This window comes from Netta rufina (genome assembly GCF_964035555.1).
Source record: "Netta rufina genome assembly, chromosome: 2".
Lineage (NCBI taxonomy): Eukaryota > Metazoa > Chordata > Aves > Anseriformes > Anatidae > Netta > Netta rufina.
The window spans coordinates 45,686,555-45,713,939 of NC_140124.1; the positions used below are offsets into that span (position 1 = coordinate 45,686,555).

The window sequence follows — 27,385 nt, forward strand, 5'->3', positions numbered from 1 at the left end:
GCTCACTTTATCTCCCTTCTCTTCTTACCATATTGAATGTCTGATTATAGGAGAGGTAGTAAATAGCTCTCTTAAAAGGAGGTTTAACCAGGCAGACGTAGGTCAAGACATCATCTGACTTTCCATGGCGTATGACTGTGTACCTGCATTTATGCATCCATCCATCCCAATCTGCCAAAGGTATCTCTGTTCTTAGAGCATGAGTTATTATAATTTCATACAAGAAGCTACTTCAGGCAGATTTGAAGTGATGGACATTATTCCAAGATTAATGTGTGGTCTAAAATAGCTGCTCATAGGAAGCTAGCAAACATTGCAGTTGGAATTGCCCCAGAACTAACACTACATCATGGGGGCAAAAGGATCTGGCAAAACACACACAGGGATCTTCAAAAATGTACCTTTCATCTTTGTTTATGTACTGATATTTTTAGTAAAGTATCATTACAGACTGTGTTGTTTTTGTTAGGAATTTATGCCCCATGTTATTTAACCAACAGTGCATATTACTATTAAATATAGTATTGCACTTTTGAGAATGGATTGTTAAGAATTCAAAAGGCAGTTATGCTTTCCTACCATTTTTTTTCCCACATGTAATAAAATGTTTCTTTCAATCTTAGGTACTTGTATATGTCTATTATAGCTTGTCAGTGTGAAATTAGATCCTTATGCCACACTTACACGTTGTGATTAGAACTGGTTCAAAACATTCCATCCAAAACCGAGATGGAAATATTATTATTTTTAAACATGTATTTTGATTGAAAATTTAGTATGATTTTCTTTTCACTGAAAAAAAAAAAAAAAGACAAAATGCCATGTATGCGTTTATTCATTTCTTCCTTTCCTTTTTTGTTTCCCCTTGTCACTGGAGAGGCATGCAAGTATAAATAAGGGAATAAGGAACGAAGCAGAAAACAGTCATCATCTGCCATCTACATACAAACCCAAACATAAAAGTACAATTCAAAATTACAATTGCAATAATGAATGTGTTACTTTTTACTTAAACTTTTGGCAGCTGAGGTGTTTATATTCTCCTTAACTGTGTGATCGTGTTTGTTACGATAGAATGGGCCACATCTAGCATCTGCTGATGGGACTTTCGGACCTGAGTCAAAGCTCTTGTTCCTTACCCAACTTCAGTTTGCCAAAAGATGTTGTTTTTGTGGACTGGATTCAGGAGCTGATGGAGTCAGAAAGAGGATTGCATTGGTATTCCTCACTGGTGATTATTTCCTCTGTGCTTTGTAGATGTGGACCAGCTGGTAAGTTTGGAGACAAAGCAGAATTAATGGGTTTGGGGCTGGCCTCATCTATACTTATCCTACATTGGGTCAGTAGAGATGGGCCAAAATTTAATTTGTCTGTCTTGACCTTTTTCCTCTTCACTATCCCACCCTCTCAATCTTTACAGTGTATTGGTGAATGCTGGTAAAAGGAACCCTGTTTACAGTTGAAGTCTTCAAAGCCAAAGCCCAGTTCATGAGATTTTTGTACAAACAATTACAGGCCCTTCCCTGCTTTAGCTTGCATCTTCAGTTCGCTGTAAATCAGGTAGTGGTGATGCAGAATATTGAGCCTCCTTTGTGGTGATTTGTTAAGGGTTATTTGTTTAGCTGGATAATTGCATTGCTTGCTAGAGGGAAGGTTGATCATGCAGTTAAAATGTTAGACAGAGCTGTTTCCATCTCTACTGCAGATTTTCTTGAAAGTCATCTAGGGCCAGTGTAAGACCAGTGTTTGCAGTGCTACAGTACAGGTGGTTTTGATAGCAAGGCACCTGCGTACGTCGTTAAATGCTGAAGCATCTTTCTGAAACTGGTATTTTGGCCTAGATTTCCGACATGCAGAGCATGCATACTTCTCTTTGTTTACAGTTGATGATTTCAATTCCTGAACATTTAAGCCAATCAACCAATCTCTGGAATACAGTGCTACATTATGAAAGATAGAAAACATCTTCTCTTGCTCTTCTTCCTTTCTCTGCTTGAAATATTTGCGTTCAATCAAGCAGAATAATGTGAAAAGCCTGATTTCAGCTGCTTCACAAAGGTACACCTTTCTCCTACTCTCCAGTTTAGAGAGCTGTTGGCTCGTTTGTTCCTTACACTGTCTTTTTTATTGTGTATCCTACAGCATAGGAACAAGGGACCAGTTTAACACAGCTGCAGAGGAATTAACCCCATAAACCTGCAGCTGGAGAGACCACTTGGTGGGACCCCTTTGTACAGCTGTTGGCATCCTCATTTTCAGTGTCATCAGCTGAAATTAAAGGTGGGTCTTCAGCCTTCACATGAGAGAAACAGCCCTGTTAAAAGGGTTGGGTCTCCTCATTCCTACACAGACATTTAAAACAGTTCATGGGAGCCAGGCTTTAGAGGAGCCTGCTACCTACAGAGAGAGTTCAGATGAGTAAATCAGATGTTGACATCCACGTTGTGGGCACTCTGAGGCAGGTGAGATGTTGTGGAAGATCCTCCTGGGAAAGCACACTGTCACAGGAGCCATGTGGAAATGGAGCTGGTTTCTGTGTTCGTTACCTGCTGTGATTGACAAAGAAAATTCAGCTTCTTTCTTTCCTGATTTTCCTAGAAGTTACAGAGGTATCTAAAACAGTTGCAGGGGGCATCTTAGGAGATGCTAGGCTGGGTAGCCATATGTGCCAAGAAAGTCTTCCAGCAGGAGAGCTTGCGGTGATTATAAAGTTTTCATGTCAGAGCGGACAGTTTACGCTGCTGGGTGCTTCCTAGGCACAGTACCGCCAAGTGAAATTTTTGTCATGAACTTGAAATTATATTAAAGTACGTATTGTTTTGGGTCCCATAAGATCCATAAAGAAAAAAAAAATGAAAACTTACACTGCTTAGACTTAAATCTATCGTATTTCATTAGGGGGGAAAAAAAAAGTCTTTCCAAGTGGACAGTGAGACAGTGAAAGGTTCTTTTCACTAAGGACTATTTTGGTCCAACTTTCTTGACCCAGCTGTTTCACTTTTTTTTTTTTTTTTTTAAGTTGCAACATGAAAGATGCTCCTTCCCCAGACTCAGAGTAGTTGGACTTTTTTCCTTCAAACACTTAGCAAAAATAGCCTGTTTCAAGCTGTGCCATAAAATTTCAGCATCAAAGTTCCAGATGGCCATTGGTAACTGCAAAGAAAGAGCTATAAGGGAAATATTTATGTAGCTAGACCTTGACATATCATTATTAGTTTTCCAGTGGAAGTAAATTCACAAAGCCTATCCTTACATGTGTGTTCTTTCTTGAAAAAGGCTTATATGGTTCACTTATGTGTCCTATGCCTTGGGTTACTGTCAGATAACAGAGATTTTCATGTAACCGAAGTGGCAGAAGTCACTTCCTCCACCTGGAAAATACAACTGTGGCATTATGACTGGAAAAAAATTGCCTTTGTAAGCAACAGAAGACAAATGGGCACCCAGAAAGCCTTCTGTAGTAAGACATTTGTTGTAAAATTAGAGTATCTAATGGCATTCGGTAGCTCCTTAAAATGACTGCAGTGTTGCAATCTAGTGTTAGGCTGTTGCAGAAAATTGACAGTGCCCTGCGGGACTGTGTCTTTCAACCTTGATGCATAACTTGGTAACAGTAAACAGATGGTTAATTCATTTGGAACTAATTGACAATAGTGGAAAAGTAGGTTTATGTACGGTATCACTGCAGCAAAATGATATCTAGCTAATAAGCAGTGTAGCTTAAGTAATGGTGTAGGAGAAAACAGAACAAAGGAACTTCTACTTTATAAATGCTACTGGATCCGCATTCTACCATAGGAAAGTTATAAAATTCATACATTCGCCTTCTCTCCACTCCTAATGTGTATTAATGACCAAATTCCAGTTATCCTTATAGCTGCTAAGTCAACTTGATCCTTATAAATATGTTAGCTTCTTCTCAGAGCTCCACAGAGATGAGAGATGGAAAGGAGAGGCTTACTCTTAGCTCCTCGTTCTGCAAGTGGACGGACAGACACACAGCTTCATGTCTGAGCACCCATGGGAGCAAGAAGCAACCAGAAGAACTGGAGGTCAGACTTCTCTCACGCTGGAGTTGCTTTCAGAACTGTTTGCTAACAGCAGATAATTAAGAAAAGAGTAAGAACTAAAGTCCCTTGCACACCTGACAGAGGGTAAAGGACATTCAGTAGCTAATGTTTTGTAGTTCTTCTGATCACCTTCTCTGGGCCTTCCCGGTTATAATCAGCCCAGAGAGCAACCCTGTCTGTCACAACTTTTCCAAAAAGGTCATGGGGCTCAAGTTTGCTGGAGGGCAAGCACACATCAAAGCCAGGAAATCTCACATTAAATGACCTTTCATTTACACTCTGGTATTTTTCCTCTCAGTTTCTCCTACCCTTTCAACGCTTGCCCTTGGCTGTTGCAGTGATCATTCGTAATGTTACCACAGATGCTAAGGCATTAGGCAGCCCAAGGCAACAGCAGGGCTACCTGGCCTTTCCAGACTAACTTCTTCCCCTAGCATTGGTCACCAGGACATGAGGTCCTTCAATGCCTGTCCGTTTTTGTGACATTGCACACAAAGAGCGTAAGCCTTTCCTCCCTCTCCCTCTCTTTGACATGCCCCAGGTTCAACATGTGGCTAAAGGGTTCAAACACCAATACCAGAATATCCACAACAAGGCACATGCCCAGGGGGAATCATAGATGCCCTGCAAAGCAAAAGAGGTTTTGGTGTTGTTTGTTGGTTTGTTTGGTTTTTCGTTTGTTTGTTTGAGACCTTAAGAAAGCAAAAGGTGTGCACTTCAGAGGATAATTGTGAAAGTAGATGCAAATTGCTCTTTCTTGGCTCTGCAAAGAGGAATCCATTCCAAAGGGTGCTTAAAGATCTAAGTATAAAGGGGACATAAATATCAAAGTTGCTGCACTAAGGATGTTATGAAGAAAGATGGTAACTGTGGTTTGCCTGTTCCAAGCAGCGGGAAATAAATCACAGCGGAAAATGTGGCACATGCTGAACAAGAACACAGAATTCTTGCTTCAAGGAATCTTAGTGCAGCAAGTTAATCATCTTTTTATTAGCATGCCCCGAAGGTTTCAGGGACATAAATTTTGCAAAATAACAGCTGGATTGTGGAAGTAGGCCATTGAATTAAGAAACAAATCACACAAACAAGAAAACACAAAGCTACACTTGAGCCTTGTGTAGTCGAGAAAAGTACACCTGCTTCCTGTTATGGGACATGCTTGAATACTCTCAGAGTGGCTAACCTGTGGGAAACGGGGTGAAAACCTTGGTGGTGGAATTAAAGCTGTGTGAATCTGGCCCTGAGCCAGTATTGAGAGAGAACCCGTGCCTTTTCCCATTGGCCATGAAAGCCCACCTCATGGGCAGGACCACGGGCTTTGATAAGCAATTTTGAATTCAGCATGTGATGCAACAAGAGCACTTCAATCAGGAAGAGAGGTGGAAAAATAGAGGGTCTGGCCTTTTTGCTGGGAGACGTCTGGTTGCTGTTGGAAGTACCCTTTGCAAGAGGCATTTCATTCACGGGGAAATCACACCTCCATGAGTTTTAAGTTAGGAGCCTCTGCTGTTGCCTTCTTGTAAGGATTTGTGGAGCCCTCAAGAACAGGACAATATTAAAAGGGTCAAGGTTGACTTTCCTTGGGGATTCACCAATTGAAGATGGAGGTAACTCTGGGTCTGTCTTGTTTTCCTCTTTCATGTTCTGCAAAACCAGGATTAGTATAGCTGAGAAGACAGAAATAAAATAATAAAGTTTTTGTGCCTCATGGGTTACAACTGATATGTCTTTTACCTATCTCCTCTTTCCATCACCTGTTTTTCATCTTCTTTGTTTCAGTCTATTGGTTTCTGTGTGACAGACTCAAAAGGCAAAAAAGGTTGTCCATTGACTGCTAGGTTTCTCTCAACACTCGTCTTCTGTTTTCCTCCATTTCTTCTTTAATTTAAGGCACCACTGGTATTTTTTTTTCTCATCAGACATAATGAATGGCTGGGAGCTGTCAGCTCTTTTGGACTCTTTTGTCTTCTATTCATCATTATGTCTTCATTGTCCTCTTTAATTTATCTGAGACGTTGAAGGGATCACTTACTGTGAAAGACAATATTGCTAGCTGTCCGTAGGGGTTTCACATATCTATTCATCATTATGCCTAAGATAAACTATATGTGAAACACTGTGCACTAAAAAGGGCAAAATATGTAAGCTCTATTCAAACACCACATTAGCTGGTGTTTTCAAACACAGGTATCTAAGACTAGGCATGTAACACCCTTAGTGGTTACAAATTTCCACCAATTTTGCTATTGAAGATGGGTCTTTATAACTTAAAATGAATTTGAGTGTACAAACTTGCACTAGATTTGTTACTTCTAAATATACCAACATGCATTACAGTCTAGAAAAAAAAGGAAAGGAAAGGAAAGGAAAGGAAAGGAAAGGAAAGGAAAGGAAAGGAAAGGAAAGGAAAGGAAAGGAAAGGAAAGGAAAGGAAAGGAAAGGAAAGGAAAGGAAAGGAAAGGAAAGGAAAGGAAAGGAAAGGAAAGGAAAGGAAAGGAAAGGAAAGGAAAGGAAAAGCTTTAATTAGACTATTATTTTCTAATCTTTAGAGGAGAGCGAGTGGGTCTTCAGAGTGATTGGGAATATACCCAAGTAGTTAGAAACATAACTATGAATCTAGGAAATGAAGTTTAAGAATCTTTATTTTTTTCGATCCTAATCAAAGATCCAACATATTTGTAATGCATAATTCCCTCAAATAGTCAGAATGGCTCATCAAATATTGAAGCAAAATATGTTTCAAAATGAATATTTTGGCAAAGTGTACTCCTGTGAAAACTTGAGGAAGTGTTAAAAGAATAGAGCGAAGCTAGAATGAGCAGAAAACTCATCTACTCAGAATAGCTCTTAGATTTTTAAAGCTTAACACATACTTTTCAAATGCATTTTTTTTCCTGTACTATTTTTTGTTCCTGCTCACTCTTTATATTTTTTTTTCTTGTTAATTACAGTTGATTTAAAACAGGTGGCAATACTCTGGTTTTATATTAATCTGTGCAAGGTCAGGAGCTGGCTGTGTGTCTGCATTTGCCATCTGCGTGTGCATAGCTCTGCTAATCTGTTAGTGCCTAAAACTGCTTCCTTAGTTACTTCAGAAACCATGGGTTGGTGAACCGGAGCCCCCCCAGCTAACACTCAGTTTGTAACCTCTCTTGTTCGTGACAGATCACAGAATCACAGAATGCTCTGCATTGGAAGGGACCTTAAAAATCACCTTGTTCCAGTGCCCCTGCCATGGGCAGGGACACCTCCCACCAGCCCAGGTTGCCCAAAGCCCCATCCAGCCTGGCCTTGAACACCTCCAGGGATGGGGCATCCACAGCTTCTCTGGGCAGCCTGTTCTGGTGCCCCACCATCCTCTGAGTAAAGAAATTTCTCCCTAATATCTAAATTTAATCTCCCCTCTTTTAGTTTAAAAACCATTTCCTATCATTACACTCCCTGATAACGAGGCCCCCTCCAGCTTTCCTGTAGCCGCCTTTAGGCACTGGAAGGCCGCTACAAGGTCTCCACAGGCTCTCTCTCTCTTCTCCAGGCTGAACAACCCCAACTCCCTCAGCCTGTCTTCATAGGAGGGGTGCTCCAGACCTCTGAGCATCCTCGTGGCCCTCCTCTGGACTCACTCCAACAGCTCCAAGTCCTTCTTGTGCTAAAGGCCCCAGAGCTGAATGCAGTGCTTCAGGTGGGGGCTCACAAGGGCAGAGCAGAAGGGGACGATCACCTCCCTCAGCTTGCTGGCCACGCTGCTTTTGATGCAGCCCAGGACATGGTTGGCTCTCTGGGCTGCAAGCTCACACTGTTGCCTCACGTTGAGTTTCTCGTCAACCAACACCCCCAAGCCCTTCCCCTCAGGGCTGCTCTCAATCCATTCTCTGCCCAGCCACCATGTGTATGACAAGGAAGAGATGAGTAAGGAATAATTAGTAATAAGACATGGCAGTTAGATCCCATGTTCAGACCCTGTCTTTGGAAAATCATTGCTGACGCGATTTGGCTTCCCAACATACAAGTAAATCTCATTAAATCTATCTTATCTTACAGTACCTATCAGTTAAATCTTTGCTTTGCATGCATCTCTTTTACATAAAAATTCGATATTCAAAAATATGGATTTATTTGCACTATTTTCCACGCTTTTATGTTTAACCTTAAGTCATGCCAAGAACTTTGAAGAAATTTTAGAGGTTGCAAACTCAAGGCAATTTTGGTTTACGCAGTTTTAGTGAGTTCTTGAAGTAGATTTTTGTCGCCATATAATCAAGAAGATAAATTTTCTAACTGAAAACAACAGAAAAACATGATGAAAGTTTTCAAGTGCTGATTTTTGTTTCTTTCCCCATATACACACTTATTCCTACATCTTAGCACAGGGTAAATTACCCTAGGAGTTCCATCTAAATAAATAAATATTCAACAGCATCGCATTTATTTTAACCACAAGACCAGAATTTATAAGTAAAATGCTTTTATACACTACGGGCAGCGTTAACATGGAGATGGAAGGGAAATATGAATCAGTTGTGGTTCACAGCCCAAAATAGTGGATCACATCACAGTTACCAAGCACAGTGTGAACTATACAAAAAGCCTGTGTTGACCATGCTTTCACCATTAAGGTATTAATAAAAATATATGCAGAAAAGGGTAAGAACCAGATAAACCACTGACAATATAGATTCCATATCCCCAAGGGCTCTGGCTTTAATTGTATGTCAGACCAGAATTTACAAGCACTGAACAATCTGGAGTCACGTAAATACAATAAAAAGTGGAGAATTTGAAATTGCAACCCTAAATGCACAGGCTTTTTCTACGTGTCTTTGCAAAGTGCTGTAATGGACCATATGAAATGCATATGATTATGCATAAAGATTTTTTTTTTTTTTTTTTTTTTTTACTGTGTTTGCCTTGTTGTTTGATAAACCTCAAGGAGAAAGGAAAGACTGGGGTCCTTCAGGAAGTCTTCATGATCCAGCATCATTATGAGCATAATTCTGATTAAAGAGTAATAAATTCATTCACAGATGATTGCTTTCAGTTAGAAGAAAACACCTTACAAATACTGAAATTTCTGCGAGTTCCTCCGATGTTTTAAGGTCCCTTTTTAAATGGGAAAGAAAGCATGAGAGAAGCCAAATTTGTGTACACAAATTACTGTATCCAGTAACTTAACAAAACCCAAGCATCTTTTGTTACAGAGCACAGGAAAGAAAAGTGTTAATCCTTACAGGCCTTCTGCATAAAATATAGTTAAATACAGTTCTGTTTTCACAAACTGGTCAGCATTTATTCAGTTCCAAAGTGTTACTCATTGGTTTGGATTCTTTATCTTATATATTCAGGACTGCATTTTAAGTAAGTTCTGAAAGATTTTTATGAAGGCACGTAAAAGTGACTCAGGAACGTCCCAAGTAGTTTGGAAGAAGAAATTGTTGAACTGAAACTGAGAAGATAGAACACACTGTTTAATATTCACAAGAGGAATCTCAGTGTCCTATCTTTCAAGTTGGTTATGAATCTCCAACAAATCTTTTTTATAGAATGAAAAGCGTAAATGCTGTGCTGTCTTTGGGTCCTCAGTGAGACATTACTCACGGTGGTGTTTGCTTCTCGCTTCTGATTTATGCATTTATTTTCCTCAAAATGTGAATAATTAACATCAGTGTGACTGGGGTTGATGTTTAAAACTGAGGTGAAAAACACCTGTGACGAGTATTTGAAAATATTCTCTGAGGACTTCTGGAGTGATGCAAGAAGGGAGACTCCAGGAGCCGGCTCCAGCTCTGTGGGCCCTGCACAGCTGCCTGGCAGTGTCAGCATCTCATGTTTGCTCTTCAGTGAAGAAGTTGTACCCTTTGTAGGGGATAGCTTTGTTTTTAGATATACCCTTCACTGCCAAGCTGTTGGAAAGCATGGCTAAAAAGGCTAAAGCCCTAAATTTTCCTTTTGCTAATCAATACATTTTTCCTGTGAAGCTCCATCTTACTTTGTAATCAATAGGTGCAATAATAAGCATGAATTTTGTAGTAAATCACAAATCATTTTATTTTCTTGATTTCCTTGACAGAATCATGAATAAACTGGCAGACCAGCAGGATCACATGATACCATGAAGAGAAGCTTACAGGTCCTCTATTGCCAACTGTTTAGTAAGTAAATATATATTTTTTTTCTCTGTAAGAATTAAATCATTCAAATTCATAAATAAGGTAGTATTATTTATGCTAGCCACAACTGAGAAAGGCACATAACCATGTGTCTTGTGTCATCTACCTGGAGGAACCACGAAGAAGTTAAATTCTCTTGTTCATTGAGATGTTTGGAGATGTAATAAAAAAAAAAAAAAAAGAAAGAAATTAAAGTATCAGGTGATGCCACAGAGTCTTGTACAAGGGTGAATGTGATCTGCTGTGCCTTGAAACTAAACACCCTCAGGAGAATGAGAAGTAGAAGCAGAGGATGATGGTTGGAAGGAATAATGCAACAACTTTTTTGTAATGATCATTTTTGTCTATTTCGCTGTGGACAAATGGGATCCATCTAACGTCTGGTGATGTTCTTTCAAAAAGGTCTGAGAGTGATGGGAAAGGAGCCCCAGACTCACACAGACTAAATTCTGTGTCACTTCCGGAGATTACTGGATTATTTTTTCTGGGTTTTTGCTTTCAGAAGAGTTTATGCAATATGGAAGTCTAGCAAAAAGACTCCCAAAAAGGTGAAATTTAGGTTGTGCAGATAAGGGCTCTTTGCCCTATCCACAGGCATAAAGCAAGATTTTAGGTGTTAGATAGTATTGACATTTCTGTAGACTGATATTTTTAGTGTAAACATCATAATTTGTGACTTTTTCTTCAAAATTTTGGAAGGTAAGTAAAATGAGAAAAGACAAAATATAACTGTACTATCTTCATTGTATGTTTTGCAAAAGAAATTGCTAGTTTACAGTAAGAATCTTTCTTTAAAAGTTTATGTTGCCTCTTCAGCAGAACTTCTCACTTCAATGTGCATATTATATTACACGGTTATTTATAGATTTCTCTTACTCTGTTCCAAGCTAGACAGAAACCACAAAAACATGCTTAATATTCACAGGATGAACAATGCAAGGAATATTGTTAGATTAATTTTCACATACACACCCCAAAAAACCAAGTATTTTATAGGCTTTTACAAAAATCTGGTTAATATATCTTTGTTTTACTCATTACCATCAGGGTATAAAGCAAGAGATTTCTTTGTTTTGCTAGACTGGTTGTTTCTGCTATTCTAATTTACAACAACAACAAAAAAATCAAGAAGAGTGTCAAAGGAATATGTTTTATTTTGGCCTGATTCACTGATGTCCTATGCCTTCCTTCCTTACCTGCAACTGCAACAACTGGGTCTGTGGTGCTGCCTCTCTGATGTAGCAGGATTTTCATCTTGTCTGGTATGTTATGAGTGGTTAATTGAGGCTTAGGTTTACAGAGAGAGGTGCCCTGTGTTTGTACTCTTATGAATCAAAAAGTGGGATGTCTTGAATGAAGTGTTGGTGGATTTTGTACAACCGGTGATCAGCTGGAGAGGCAAGACAGGTAAGAAGAAGTAGTTTCATCCCAAACCTGGTGCACTGCTATGAGACTTGTCACACCTTCGTTGAGTCCCAGCTGTGCTACTGGGCCAGCAGTGGCTACACCCTTCTGTGCATTCATTTCCACCTCTGTTCATTTGCACTGTATTCAGCTGTGTGTCTATGCAGAGTCTGAGACAGTGGGGCCCTCATTCTTGTGAGGACTGCTTGGTTTGGGGGCTAGAAGAAAAAGCTTACTCTTCTGTTTTATACACCGGTAGGAAATGTGAGCTGTATTTTTTAAGGAATCAGGCCCATCTCTAAATAAGAATTTGAGAGACTAAATGTAGCATCTGTCTGTTTGGTGAATTTCAGATGAGTTATGTAATCAGTCTATTGCCATCCATATTCCTCTGCTGTGCTTTCCAAAAAGAGCATATTCCATCCATTTATGCTGATCAAGAATAGTATGTGAAAATGGCACTAGCAGCAGCTGCTCTTTTGAATATGGTTGTAGCTGGCTTGACTCTGATCCCAGTTGTCAAGAGATAGACTTTGTAAAAATTGCAATACCACATTTGGCCCAGGACAGGGGCTCTGGGCAATGCTGCTTTACCTCTAGCCATTCATAATTTATGAATAAGTAATTAAACATGTGATAGAACTGTAAAGAAGCGCTGCTTTCAAACTGTATCTTCAAAGATTCTATTTAATCTGAAATCTCCGAGACGTTTAAAAAAGAACATAAAAAGATTAAACCAAAAATTTTGGAAGGGGTTTCTTAGTGAGAGCTTTTTGAAGTCACTAGCTAGATGGAGTTGATGAGGACCAATTAAAGCAAAACATGTGTCCACAATTTGCTGCCATTTGTTCTAGGCACATCTTTATGGATGAAGTTTGTTGCCTCTGTAATGATGAAGATGCAAATGCCTTTCCCATGAGGCTGAGCGATCTCCATTTTTTATAAAGACCTAATGTGATGATTTAAGCCCTACAGCATGAGCCACAATATGTCTGCATTTTCTGTAATAAAACATGCACATTATAATTTACCATGCATGCACTGCTCACGGAGAGGATCCAAGTTGCATATAAACTAGGGAAAATGTGGAGAAAGGTAACTGGTAGAGCCCTTGGCACACGAGCTGTGTATGAGACTTTCTTCTTCAGACATTTATTTTCCTGAAAAATGGAGCGACTTTTATTTTCTGTTTACTTACAGCACCGGCGTCTGTATGAGGACCTGTCACCATAGCATCTGGAAATGAATGCCAGTCTGAGTGTTTCTTCATGCCATTATCACTTAGTGCGTTCCCCAGCATCACTCTTTCATCATTGAGGCCTGGCACGATGCCCGGTAATATCAGCAGAAAGCGCCTCCCATGTGCAGACGCACAGCTCTCAGTAGCAAACCGAGCAAAAATGGCAGAGAGTGGCTGTGCCTTACACCACACGCTGTCACAAATCTTGTGTCCTCTTGCTGTGGAGGCAGCTCGCCTTCCTCCTGGCAGCCTGAGTGCGTTTTGTTAAGTCTCTTGCAGTGAAGTTCACGCTGTAAAAAGGGTAAGCACGAGCTGGTGCTCCATGCACGTCTGACACTATTCCGGGGGCTCATCCCCCTTTCCATAAATATTTGAGAAGCTACATGAGTTTGTTAAATTCCTGTTTAAGAGAACACCCAGTTCTCAGTGGCTTCTGCGAGGTGCTGAGCACCATTGTCCCTAATGGCTACTGCCTCTGATAGGACCCAGCACCCACCAACTCCTGTTTCTATTGCCGAGTAGTGGCTGTGCATAATTACGTAGCTTCACTAAGATGGTGTGCACCGGTGCTTGTGAGCAAGCAGGGAGGCATGGCAACAGTACAAAAAAGACGATAGCCAGAAGCAGGGGAATAGCCTGTTCTGTGCCCATAGTAGATAAGGCACGAAGAAATGGATTTATAAAGCAGCAGGGAACTTGTCATTAGACATCAGGCCGAAATGCTGTCGCAGGTTAGGGCCCTGAAATGCTAGAACAGGATGGTCAGGAGGATTGGAGACACTCTGCCACTGAAGCACCTAATGGAAAAAAAAAAACATCTCTCAGGGGAGACAGGGGTCATCTAGACAATTTCAAAAGCTCCCATAAAACCCCCTGATCCTGTGACCACGTAGATATTCTGGGTACTGTGTCCTCAGCGTAAATGAGCCTGCCTGCTTTGACAGAGCTCTCTCAGTTTGCACGAGCCATGTATAATTAATCCATGTGATAGGAACATACGGCTGACGTATGCTTTAAGGTAGCGGGATCGCTTGATGCACGTTGGGAGAGAGTCTCTTTCGATCATTCTTGGAACTTGCAGAAAGGAAAGAAACTGCCATTTTCGGTGTGCTCTGTTAGACGGGTAGGTGATAGCTTCAGCAAAGAGAACAGCGGGGGAGTGGTTATCTAGCAAAGAGTCCATCTGTTTTGCTTAAAAATTAGAAAGGTAAACAGCCTCTGGGTATGCAGTGTTTCATGTACAAAGCTTTTTGGGATACTCACTGGGTTGCAGCATTTGTATTTGTGAGTCACGTGGCTTGGTAACAGGCTGCCCACCAGGCAGCACACAGCAAGCAAGAAATCTACGCCTGCTTTTCCCACAGTTAAGTCCCAGATTGTTGCTTCAGTTTCTTAACAGAAACTTTGCCTTCTTGAAAGAAGCTGCTGCTTTCCATTTCCCTTCTGTGATCCTTTCCTGGAAAAACAGAGCTCTCTGTTAAAGAGGGCTTTAAAAGCAAACTGGCATAGCTTATAAAGAAGTTTAATTGAATATACATTTTCTTATCAGATACAGGCTCCAGCGTCCTTGATGTGCCCTCTGGTGAGATTTCTGCTGCACACGCACAAGAGAACATGTCCCTGCTCACTGGCTGGATAAGCACAGCTCTTTGAATCCTATGGCTCTTGTTATTCTAAACCTGAGATTGTTCCCAAGAGCAGTCTGCAATATTTATTTTAAATTTGCTGGTTCCAACAACAGTCGTGTCCTTAAACACATAACGTTTGGGTAGCATTTCACAGAGTGCACAAGCTCAATAAAGAGTTTGACAGGGTGGGGGGCATGTTCTGCATTGTTCTGCTAAGAGCAGAGACAAATTTAGGGCACAGGGACCCTCCTGAGCAACTAACATATTGTGAGAGCTCCTTCACTGCTCTTGCAGATTTGGCGAAACAGAGAAAAATATGGAGCAGGCCTGGGGCTATAGAATTTCAGGTCGTGGCTTAAGTCCTTGACACTGAATTTGGAATAAAAAGCCAGCAGACAGCGAGGTTGTTATGTTTGCTCATTCTATTGGCAGACAAGCAATTCATGCTTTCGCACATACCATTTGATAGTCTGATTATGTTCTTGGCATTAAGTACCTTCATTTATATGCTTATACTGGCACTGTTTGTGTTAGAACCCTGTAGATTTTTGAAAATTAATGAGAACACGCATAACTTCCCAGTGTTTGTATGCGTCAAGCATTCAGGCTGGTAGTGGGACATCCTAGTAACAACATCTATGACCATTATGCTAGAAAACCGAGATATTAAATACATTTGCATAAATGTGGTTGTTTACCCAAACTGGAAAACGCTGCAAGGGTTTGGTTTTAAAATTCCTTTCACTCTTGGTAAAGAGATTATCTGATAGATCAAAAATTAATCCATAATATTCTCTCCATCCTGTGTTGTGAATTATTTGTGTTTTGGACCTGGAGCAATCCCCATTATAACACAGTGTGCCTGTCTAATCTTTTATTTTAGATCCAGTATTGTTTGCCTCTAGCCTTGAGAGAGGTTTTAGAGGGAAAGTGAATAGACGGGAGTAAAAATTTGACTTCCCTATTTTCCTTTTCAAAAGTTTATTCATCCATCTCTAACAGAAATTAAACTTTAGGAACAAAGACTCAGCAGCTTGTGTAATATAACGTGTGTGTCTCTGAGACTCAGCATCAAGTCAAGTGGAGGAGGAATTGTTTCTGATACACTGGCAGGAGCCTAGTGACCATGAAATAGTGGTCCTGTTGAGTTCAGTGGCAAAAGTCCCATTGCCTTTAGCAGGATTGCGATTTTCTTCCTGGCTTCCATGTCTCCAGCTTTGCTTTATGTTGAATTATAAACCAAAAACATCCTGTCGAACACTTTGTTCCTTCACCAAAGCCTTCTTTCCTTGCTCTTTGTGCCTAGGAGACATCGGTATGTTTCTGACAATGTAATCAAGCCCTAACCCAGCAAATGCAATTAAATATGGAAATTGAGCTCTTAGCAAGCTCTGCTCCTATGGCAGCACTAGCCATACGCTTGAATCTCTGTTGGACCATGTTCCAATAATTTGACATACAGCGATTTTTATGGCAGCACACACACTGCTGTCTAGTGTCCATGAATAATCCAGTGCCTGTGACAGCGTTCCTGCAAGGACAGAAAAATGACTAACTGTTAGATACTTAATAAACATTGCTATCTGATATTCCCTTATGTGTGAACTGCCAGGCACATGGACACGTCGTACTGCTATCAGTGATACAGGGAGATTTATACTGCTGACTTTAGGGTCTGGAAGTCTTATAGGTTAGAAATGTCTTCAACTTTTTGCAAAGCCTTTGAATGCTTCCCCCTACACCCACCCCTCGGCACTTTTTGACAGGGAAGTTCTAACTGTAGAGGTTATACTAGCTTTGATCACCTGTGTATGTCCATTGTAGACTGTAAAAAATTTAGAAGAAGCATAAGAAGCATATATAAAACCAAGTGTCATCCAAAGAGTATGGCCTCAGGTGGTGGGTATTACCATATCTCTAAACAGTAAGTATACAAATGTCCTATCCAATTCCACAGTAGATCGACAAAGAGCTTGAGTTCATGTCAAAATTTAGGCACATTCAACTCAGTGAAAGACTTCAAAACTCCACCTGCAACAAACACTTGCGGAAAGAGCACTGCTGTATAGCTCTACCAGCTTTCCCATCACTGAGCTTTTCTTCTGTACAGGGACGATTACGTGGTTCTCCAAGCTACTCTTCTCACTTGAAACCTGGCTCCTGTCATACTCAGGGAAAAAGGCAAGATTTTGGGGCTGGGTTTTCCAAATCAGCAAATGCGTAATAACTCAGTTGAGAAATCAATGAGTTTCCCTAAGTACCTAAGCAGACTAACTAGATGTTAATCTGCTTTTTATTTTAATGGCAGTTAAGTGTGAAACTCTTGCAGGTGTCTTTAAGAATTGCAGTAGGCATGTGGCTTTGACATGGAGTGCCAAGATGCTTTGGAAAATCTGATCCCCTTTCTTCTAATGTAAGGGAGCAGACTTTGTTTCAAAACTGTGTAATACTGTGCAGAGCCTGACACGTCTTCTGCCTCAGAGCTGATGAATAATAATCAGTGCTTTGCAAGACCAAGAGTTACAAAGGAAAATTAAAACATGGACACTGAATCAAGTACACATTTACAGTGGTAGCAAATTACTGACAGTGCTTTTGTGTAAACTGCGTGGAAAACAGCACAATTTCTGACCAGCTTAGAAGCCCTTTTTGTAGGACCCAGGACTTTGCTGCTGCAGGAATTCCCTTGCAGCCAGCCCATGAGAATCTCTCAGTTCTTTAGCATGAAGTTTCTAATTCTTTATGATTTGAAAAAGGCAGCATCCCATGAGAAGGAGAACGATGGTTTTGCAGTGTGTGCTAAAGCATTAGATAGCACTCTTTCCTGTAGAGGCTGCGAATTCATTGTAATATCACAGCTTCTCATTGCTGAGGGCATTAACAATTAACATGCAGACACTACAATTAAGATGTCAGGGAGAAGACAAAGTGAAGACAGCAAACAATGCAAGTACCTGATAAATGGACAACGGTAAGTATATGCTTGCAAGGCAAACCACTCGTGTTTGTATTGAGAGAGTTAATTCAGAGCCTTAAAGCGCAGCACACAGAGAGAAAGAAATGGTTGCAAACCCTGTGATCTTTTGGCCTTGTCTTGGAGGTAGAATGGAGCAATTATCTCCTGTTTCATGTCTTTCCCTTCAGTAGTGCTCAGGTTTGGCAGTGTTGTTTCCTTCGAGCAATTGGCCATTTCGTGTAGTTCAGAACTGTATTATTCTGCCATTTCAGGAAGGAAGAGCTGTTTTTCTGACCGAGGCCCTGTACGTGCCTGAGAGCTTCATGTCAAATCCCTACCCCGGGACCTACTTCTTACACTGAGGTTGTGAAGCATAAAGTTAATCACATTACAGCCTGCTCTGCACAGAAGTGCACTGACGGTTATTGAGGATGAAGCCTGCACTGGAGGGAGATGGGGGCAGCTCTGCCAGACAGAGGGAAAGAAGGCTTGGTGCTTAGGGATGGAGAAAGTGACGAGTGATTCCCAGGAGTGGACAAGGAGGATGCACAGAAATGGAGTAGTTGCAGTGGCTTAATAGGAGTGGACACTGGCAGCTTTTTTTTCAAGCAGAGCAATCTCTTAGGGAGAGAGATCATTTGCAAGATAGGGTAACATCTAAAAGAGAGGGAAACAGGACCCTGGGCCTTGGCTGGGTGTATTTGCAGTGCATCTTTCCTGACCCTTGGGACATTTATGACTGGGACTATTACTAGCAGAGTAGCCGCAAAGCATAGATGTTGCTGCTATTTCAGATAGAAATCCTCTGACCTCCGAGTTAGAGACTGCTGGACAGGAGGCATCACAAGGCAAAGAGTGCTTGGTGTACATCTTCCAAGGAAGGGCTACAGCAGGAAAAACGAAGGTCCTCTCTCCTTGTAGTTTACAGAGCCAGAGAAAACCTGGAGTGAGAGGTATGCAGTGCACATAGACTTGACGCACTCTTTTTTTCAGGAATGTTTCAGAAATCAAAGGTTGTTCTGAGGCACCCATCTTGGTCTGTATCATTACTGGGACCATCTCTTAACCTTCCAGGCCACTGAGCTTCTCCTCTGGATTACAAGGCACCTGTCTTCATTGGTGTTTTCCAGGATAGAAAATATCCTTCTCTCCTGTAGAAGATAATGATGCCATTTTGTGACTTCATGTGGTTCTTCACAGCCCTGAGAAGGTCACCATTTCCTGCATGTGGCCTCATATAAAATAGGCAGCAGGGAGAGCTGCGGGGATGCTGTAGCACCAAGCTCAAACCAGAACATCCAGCTGCCTGTGCTTCACTGCTACCAGAGCAACGTGTCTTTCCTACAGTGCTTTTCACTGCTATATCAAAATTTTTAGCATTGTTCCACAGGCTGTGCTGTGACCTAGAGCTGCATGGCACAGTTCAGCGTGGGAGCTTATGCAGCTCTGGACTCCGGGCTGGCTGTGCTCCAGAGCAGCCTCATCACACAAAGAAGAACAGCTTGAGGGTTACTTTCAATTATCATAAATCGCTAAAGGCCCAAAATATGTTGTAGAGCTGGTGTGTGTTGTTAAGCCCCTAAATATGCTCCCTTTTTCTTCCTTCTTTCCATTTGCTGACTGTGGGGGAGAAAGAGTCCATTTTGTAATTCCCCGATGAGAGATGATCCAGATGCAGCTGCAAGGAGCAGGGACTAATTCACCGTCTAATACTGAGGAGCACCTGGGCTGTTGTTTTTGTCACTACATTTCTCAGTATCCCTTGTTCCTACATGTCTTAATCTTTTGAACTGCAAGCGTTTTGGGTTAAGATTTGACAGGATGTGGAGGTGTTGTACAGTGCTGAACATATAGTTGGCTCTTAGTTTTTATAACAATTAATAAGAAATACCATATGGCTAAAAATACCGTAACTCTCCAAAGAATTGTTGGGCCATTTATTTTGTGCTTTTGAGCATGTGCCTCATTTAAGCCAATTATTTTTCTATTAACAGGCACTGGATATGTGATCCTTCTGGTTTTATTTTTAGAAGTATTTGGATTATTACAGAAAGTGTGAAAAATGAATGAAGAAAAGAAATCTGCCTCCTAGTATTTATCTTTTAAAATTAAATTTTCTGGTTGAATAATCCTGTGTTTAGTCCTCAAAGGGTTGTCCCCTACAGGGAACGTTCTCTGCACCCTCAGGTGTCTCCTGTCAAAATGTCAGCGGATGAGACGGGAATCCAAATGAATTCACAAATCCAAATGCTCATCTGGAAATCAGGTGGTGTTTGATTATGATGTTACCAACACCTATCCTAACACATGTAATCATAAACGTGAGGTTTATGGAGCAGAGACATGTTACTCTCAAATTAATTCGCAAGTTGCGCTTGCTTTTCAGACAATGCAGTGAAGCTAGGACAGAGTCCCTCTTGCACTCGCTGTCTCTTGACTTAGGGGAGACCGGGAAATCTCAGTCCTCAGCACTTCACAGTCCAGCAGAGGTGATGTTTTTCAGCGTGGCATGGACAAGTGAGAAGCCTGTTTTGTCCTGTGGATTGAGAGGATTCAAGCTTTGTATCCATGGGGGAAAGGAGATCACACATGGTCCTGACGCATCTCCAAATTGCATATCGTATGTCCTGCATTTTGGACTGGAGGCATATTGTCACTGGCTGTGACAAGAGTTTCTGTTCCTGTTCAGTGGCTATGTGGATAGGAGTGCTATGTTACCTAGTTCATGGTCTAGCAGAAAGGATGTGCTTCTGCGTGTTTGCTCTGGGAAGCATTATTCACAAAGGAATGAAACTCAACCCAAGCATTGGGCTTGCCTGGGTACTAAAATCTTCAAAGTGGTATTTACAGTTGATTTTTAAAGTAATGCACGAGCTTATAGAGGTATATTCCTCCGAAGGTTAGTTGTGAGTAGAATATGATGCTTATCACCATTAAGAAAGGACTGGTGTGCAGTATGGCCATTTCACATATGATTTTGGAAGAACTAAGTTGGAGGTGTAAACAACTATTTTATTGTGATTGCACGTTTAAAGTTGCTTCTGGGAAAGCATGCAGGTGAATGTTGCGACAAGTGGAAATATGCGTCTGCCTTTTATGCCAGATACTTTTATAAGTAAGGAGACCAAGCAGAAAATATTGAAAAGCTTTGACTACTGTGCCCTATCATGAGAAGCAAAGCACAGACGAGTAAATTTTTAAGTGATCTGATATGCACGGGGGGGTTAGGAGAGAGGTGTGCAGGTTTGTGTTAGTGTTTAAAAAAAAATAAAAATTAACACTTTGCTGAAGTAAAGTTGTGCAGTGCCAGATGTGTAAAGACATTGTCTGTGTCTCAGGTGTCACTGTGTGTTGGGTTTACGTGGCAAGGGCTTGGTAGCAGGGGGGCTGCAGGGTGGCCTCTGTGAGCAGAGCTCAGCAGCTGCCCCATGTCAGATCAGAGCAGGCTGTCCCCCTGCATCCCATGGGTCCCACATGGAGCAGATCTCCACGCTGCAGCCCCCCCATGGGTGGAGGAGCCCCCGGTGGAGCAGGTGGCTGTGGCCTGGAGGAGGCTGCGGCCCATGGAGAGCCCCCGCAGGAGCAGGCCCCGGGCCGGAGCTGCAGCCCGTGGAGAGGAGCCCGTGCAGGAGCAGGGGTCTGGGGGGAGCTGCCGCCCACCCGTGGGGGACCCGTGCTGGAGCAGTTTGCTCCTGGGGCATGGATGGACCCCGTGGGACGGAGCCGTGTGGGAGCAGTGCTTGAAGAGCTGCTGCCTGTGGGAGGACCATGTAGGCTCAGTTGGGGAAGGACGGCATCCCGTGGGAGGGACCGTGAGGGAAGATGAAGCATTAAGGACTGACCACAGCCCCATTTCCCATTTCCCTGCACTGCTTGGGGTGAGGAGGTAGGAGATGGTGGATGAGGGGAAGGTGATTTTGGTTTGGTTTTAGTTTCTGTGTTCTAGTCTGTTAGTAATGGGCAATAAATTGCATTAATCTCCCTATGCTGAGTCTGGTTTACCCGTGACAGTAATTGTTGAGCGATCTCCCCGTCCTTATCTCAACCCCTGAGCCCTTTCCATCATGTTTTCTTCCCCTCTTCCTTTGAGGAGGGGGAGTGAGAGGGCAGTTTTAATGGAGCTCAGCTGCCCAGCAGGGTAAAACCACCGCACACTGGCACTGGCAGATGAATAATAAGATAGTGAGAAGAATCCCAGACTGCTCAGCCAGGCTGATTTTTACTAGTCAGAGAGCTTTTGGAGATTACAGCATAGCATGAAGAATTTATAGAGGTGATTTATCCACAGTGCTTGGGAATACATTACACCCATACTCTATCTCAACTAGTATAGAGCGGGTCTCAATATCTGCAAATGTATTATTAATGTTACTTTGGGAAGGAATACATTTTTGCATAGTTTCAACATCCTTCACATTCGTGGATTATGAACACTCCAAACATAACTCTAGAACTTGCAGTAAATCTTTTGCTGCTGTAACAAATAAATCTGGGAAAAATATTAATAAAAAGACTTTTAAGAATGACATTTCGTAACAAAGCTCAGTCAGTCTTTCTGCTGCCAAGAGCCCCTGGCAGCCAGCAAGGGAATCCTCTATAGAAGAGACTTCTGAAAAACAAAAGGGGGAAAATCACCTATTTTGGTTTTGCCTGTGGCACTATCTTCTCGTTTTGGAAGCTTCCATCATAGGTGTACTTTGTAGAAAAAACAGATGGAGAAAAGCAAGCAAAATAAGGCAGCGGAGGTGGCATTGTTTCATGTTCAGTACCCTGCTTTTCACCTGGATCCACCAGTTCTTGTGCAAAGACGGAAGCAAAAAAATAAAGGTATTTGGTAGAGGAGGGAATCAAGGACTTTTATTTATTATTATTTTTTACAGTCAGAGATAACGAGAGAACCATGCTAGGAGAGGCTCCTCAGCTTCTGTAGTTTTCTCAGTCATGGGACCAGTGAGGATTAGTTCTTCTCTCTGCTTCACAATGCCAGGCAGCTCTTCACACCAGCCACTAGATGACCACACCGGTGTTTGACTCCTACCCAGTATGCAGGTCTGTTTTTCTTGTTTCTTAGGATCTACAGCCACAGATGAGTTATTAAAAGAAGTAACTCCTTTACAGCCACCGAGGACCCACATGTAGAATTTCTTAGAGCAGCATTTCTGGGTGCCCTTTTCAAAATGCAGCTGGAAAGCCCATCCAAAACTCTGCCACTGAAGGAGGAGAAGAGAGGAGCAGGCGTGGGTAACTCAGCCAGCAAGGGTCAAGAAGATTGTCTCAAATCAGTGTGGTTCCCTGCAAGTCCAATCTGTAGTAAGAAAGAAGATGAAGTCGTTCTGTGAGACTTGTCATCTGTGGCTGCTTTTTCATTCACGACAAGGCAAAACGCATTTTGTACAATGCATCTGTGCAAGAGTAGGAAACAGTCATGAATTTGGCAGTGAGAAGGTTTTCCCTTTATAAAGTTATTAGCTGCAATGGTTTCAGTCTGACAGCCCTGAAATGCACTAGACACTGAACTGAGAGCTTCTCAGGTTTGGAAAATGTAGAACTGTGGCAGTTCTGGATTGAGTTACGGCAGGATATTGTGAGAGCCTCTGGTAAATGGGCTTTAGAGATTTACATTCTTAGCTTTGCTTTTCTAAGTAAGCCAATATGTATTAGTGCAGCATGCAGTATTTTTTACACAGGAAAGGTAGGATGCCAATAACATTGTGCTTGACATTATATAAGCTCAAAAAGGCATTAATTTACAATGCATATTCCAATTTTAAGACCCTGTTAATTTCAATGAATTACAGGGTTTGGTTTGAAGGACAAGTGTTTTAACGAAGAAATAAATCACCAGTCGTAAGCACTTCTTTTACAGTTTTCATATATAAAATCATCAGCTGTGTTAGATGATATCACTGATACCATTCATATTGTTCCTTATCACTTATCAATGATGTATTTTCATGACAGATCTGAGGCTTTTTTGTTTCTATTAAACTGTAAGAGTTAAAGATTGGGAACTGTATTTATCTAGAGGGAAACAGCTACCTCATAGTTTACTGAATTTGCCACACATTCCAGCATTTTAAAATATTAATTTATTTTTATTCAATACTTTATCTATTTGTCCATTGTTCAGCATAAGAGAATTCCAGCCTGTCTGCCACACGTTTGTTAAGCATATTTACTACCCTATGGTGCATTCATCAGGCGCTGTAGATTTTTAAGATATTGCCTCCAAGGTAAGTTTGCATATGAACTGCATCAATCTTGTGCCTTGTTCCCCATCTTCATCCCCGTTTTCATTCGTAGAGGACCTTGACACTACTGATTGCCACGGGAACGTGGTAGGATTGTTCAACTTGAAAAAAAGAGATGCGTAGCTTTGCCCATAACTCATTCAGGAGATGTCCATGAACAGCAGCAAGGAGCACAACGTGGAAAGAGTCATCGGTGAATTTGCAGTTTGGTCTGCCTGCTTGTTAGGGCGGTGGTATTTCAGTGTTACTGGTTCCAGCCCAGGAGCCTCTACCTGTGTTGCGGATAGCTAGTCTTCACCCCCAGAGAGTGCTCCATGGCACACTTTGGAGATGATGTAAAGAAAGAGACCTTGGAAATCTATGTCTGACTGCTGTGCTTCTACAATATTCCCATCAGCAGCCTTCTGGCTATTTATTCAGCTTTGAACTGAATTGTATTTGTGATGGCTCCTCTCTATAGCCAGTTCTTGTGATGGAGGGGATTAATGGCTCTCTTTTTTAAAGGAGCTTTGCTAAGTTCTAAACCACTATGCTAAAAGCACCCTTAGGCTGTTTTTAATGTATATTCAGATTGCAATACTCTAAAACACTGCTGGCAATGACAGAGCACCTGCAGTTTTCATTCCTTTAATTTTATTTAATAGCATTTGAACAAGAATTAATCAGACTGTGAGGAGAATGCTGCAAAGTTTCGGTAGGCAACCCAAGCTGCTCCCCCTCAAAAAGCAATGTCTGTCCCTTCCACTGTGCTGTGCTTGCAGTCACCGAATTCAATGCTTAGCCTGAAAGAGTGAATGGAAGCTATAGCTCAAAAAAAGAAAATCCAGAATATTCAAGGAAGGAAAAAAATGTTTCTGAACTTCTTCTCTCTGAAAATTATTATTCCAACAGACATAGAAATCGTTAGCGTGCTTTGGTAAAGAGGAAGCTCGGTAATTACAGGTCAGTCAACGAAGTAACAGTATATTTAATGGGAACATGAAAGCATTGGAAATGGTCAACTTTCAGTATTGTTTAGAAAATATGTCACACAACTGAACAGAGCATGCAAGAACGTGAATCATGGTGAATTTAGTCTGTAACAAGAAGAAAGTTCTCACCAAAGGGAAACCTTAGGATCTCTGGTACTCTGCGTAACAACTGCAGGTTTCTTTCTGAACTTTTATCTTCCAGTCTGTGAGCTGCTGGATACCAAAGTGTTTCACTGCTATAAGCAACAAATGAAAGTAGTTTTTTAGTAATGCTTTTATAGGGTCTAAAGATTAAATGCTGCCTATGCTTCTAATAGAGGAAGTCCAGAGTCACTCCACTGATGCTGTTTTAATTCACTGAATTGGATTCACAGAAATATATAAGTGCATGATTAGCTTTAAGTCATTAGAGCTCCATTGAAATAAATTACAGTATTTTACTTTATGTATTTACTTCACATATTATATTAGTAAAATACAGAAATGATACAGACAAGTATGATAGATACAGACCAATTAGTTACATGAGCTGTGACTGGCTTTCTTGTGCCCTTCTGTTGAGCTTCATGTTGTTGAAAACCGTGTTCAAGCTTCAATCCCTACTTTTTCCATTAGTTTCGATGCATACTGTGTATATTCAGCAAGCCCCAGTGTCCAGGTACTCATTGCTTTGTCCTTCTGACATACATAATTATAAACCTGGGCCATGCCTGCAGTGCAGAAAAATTCCGGATTTGTTGCTTCGATTCAGACAACAGTGAAGACAAAGCAGGTTTGAATTCAAGTTAGGGCTCGCTCGGATCATACAATCACAGCATCACAGAGTGGTTTGAGTTGGAAGGGACCTTAAAGATCCCCTGGTTCCAACCCCCTGCTATGGGCACGGACACCTCCCACTGAAACTCATCTTTTTGGCACAGCTTTACTGCAGCTAATGTAACGCTCATACTGTATTGCAAATGCATAGATTTTGCAGAACATTTATTTGGAAAACTTAAAGTTAGTAGGTATCCATTAAAACGTCATCTTAAGGGCGTTCCTTCTGTTTTCCACATCAGTGTATGGAAAGTCTGTTCAAGTCCTTTTTCACATGCAGCTACTTGCATGAATACTCATCTGAGATCGCTCAAGTAGCTCTTAATTTATTGTCATTTTATTATTATTTTATTATTATTTTATTTTCTTGACAACTGCTTGGTTTTGCTATTACAGTAATTTAGTCATTGTCAGCCCACAGCTGGTGTGATCAGCTCCAGGTTCTGGTCTTGGTGGCTCTGATAGTTTAATTTTCAGGGGGAAAATTTCTATTCAGCAGATCATATTTAGATTTATACTGGTGTTAAATATGACCTGGTTCCCTCCACCCCCCATTCCAAAGAGACAACTGATCCACCAAATCATTTTAATGTTTTCATCTCTTCTTTGTTGCATTTTCTTTATTTTTTTTTTCCCCATTTACAGTAATGTTAGATACCAAACAGCTATCTAAGCTGGTTGATTATCATATGAGGCAGAGGGACCAATAGTGGACACTTGGCAGGAGCAGGATGCTTTGTAGGAAGATGATCCCCTAAAGTACACCAATTTTGCATCCAAAGCATGATGCCTGACCCAAGGAGGAAACTCGAGTGGAGTGACAGATGGATGCCTCTGGTTCACTTCCCTGTAGGTGCAGGAGGAGCAGATGGCAGGCATGGTAATGTCCAGCCATGTGATTATATGCACCTTTGCCCCCTCAGCATGGCTGTGAATAGTAGTAATGTTGGGGTCTTGCGAGTTACCCTGGCACAGTTACACTGTGTTTCTCTCACCGAAGCAACAAGAAAAAAAATCATAACCTCGCTACTTCGTGCTGCATCAAAGACACAAATACCTGTGGTAATTCAGACACAGATGCAGCTACAAAAAAAAATACAAAATAATGGTGTTGTGCATTATTTCTTCTTCTGAGGCTCTCAGAGTGTTTTGTGCAGATAAATCGAACAACTCGTACCTCGTTAGTGAGACCAGAAATGAATAGCCCTTAACTGCTTCTTCACTCAGTGTACTCTAAATATTTGTCGTAAGTAGCAATGAGCACCATAACAAGGTGCACGATTAGTTTCTCTACCTGTTTTGCAGGTGGGAAGCCAAATTATGCAGGGAAGAGGCCCAAGGCTTACTTGAAGACCCTCAGCAAGTCAGTGGCAGAGCAAAATTGGGGTGCCAGCTCCTGTCGTCCTGCTAGCCACCAGAGGGCAATCCGGCTGCAGCATCTCAGCATCACCATGCCTTGACGTAGGGTGTAGGTAGCCCCGACCTGGGGCTGCTCAGGGCACCTTCAAGCATCAGTTTCTAGGTGGGAGGTTTTTTCGCTCATGGGCCTCAATCCCAAGCACAGAAATTTTGCCAGAGTGAGTTTTCACAACTGGACAGTAGGAATCCTGTTGTAGAAATATCTGAAGAGCTGTCTTTCCTGTGTAATTACTGTTTATTGTATGGTTTTGGTGAACAGGGACACAAGTTTTGAGGTTTTGCCTCAAAACACATTGCTTTGGTTGTTGTTGTTTTCCCTTGATTGGACTTAGTTCAGATGATGACTTGATCAAAGCAGGAGTGATGATTTGATCTCAGGTTGCTTTCATCTCTCAGAGTGATGACCGGGTAGTTCTCCTTCTTGGATGAAGTAATGCCTGACCGTGAACAGACATTAATCTCT

General features: G+C 41.5%; 1 protein-coding gene across 1 annotated transcript in view; it reads left to right on the top strand.

Annotated features, from left to right (window-relative positions):
• Nucleotides 1-10,179: 10,179 nt before the first annotated feature.
• Nucleotides 10,180-27,385, top strand: part of TMEM108 (transmembrane protein 108) — a gene marked incomplete at both ends in the record, with an annotated part of 72,644 nt that continues 55,438 nt past the window's right edge. The window contains one exon of the mRNA XM_084281224.1: nt 10,180-10,219. Within this exon, the coding sequence (XP_084137350.1) occupies nt 10,180-10,219 (40 nt within the window). The remainder of the gene's footprint in view (nt 10,220-27,385) is intronic.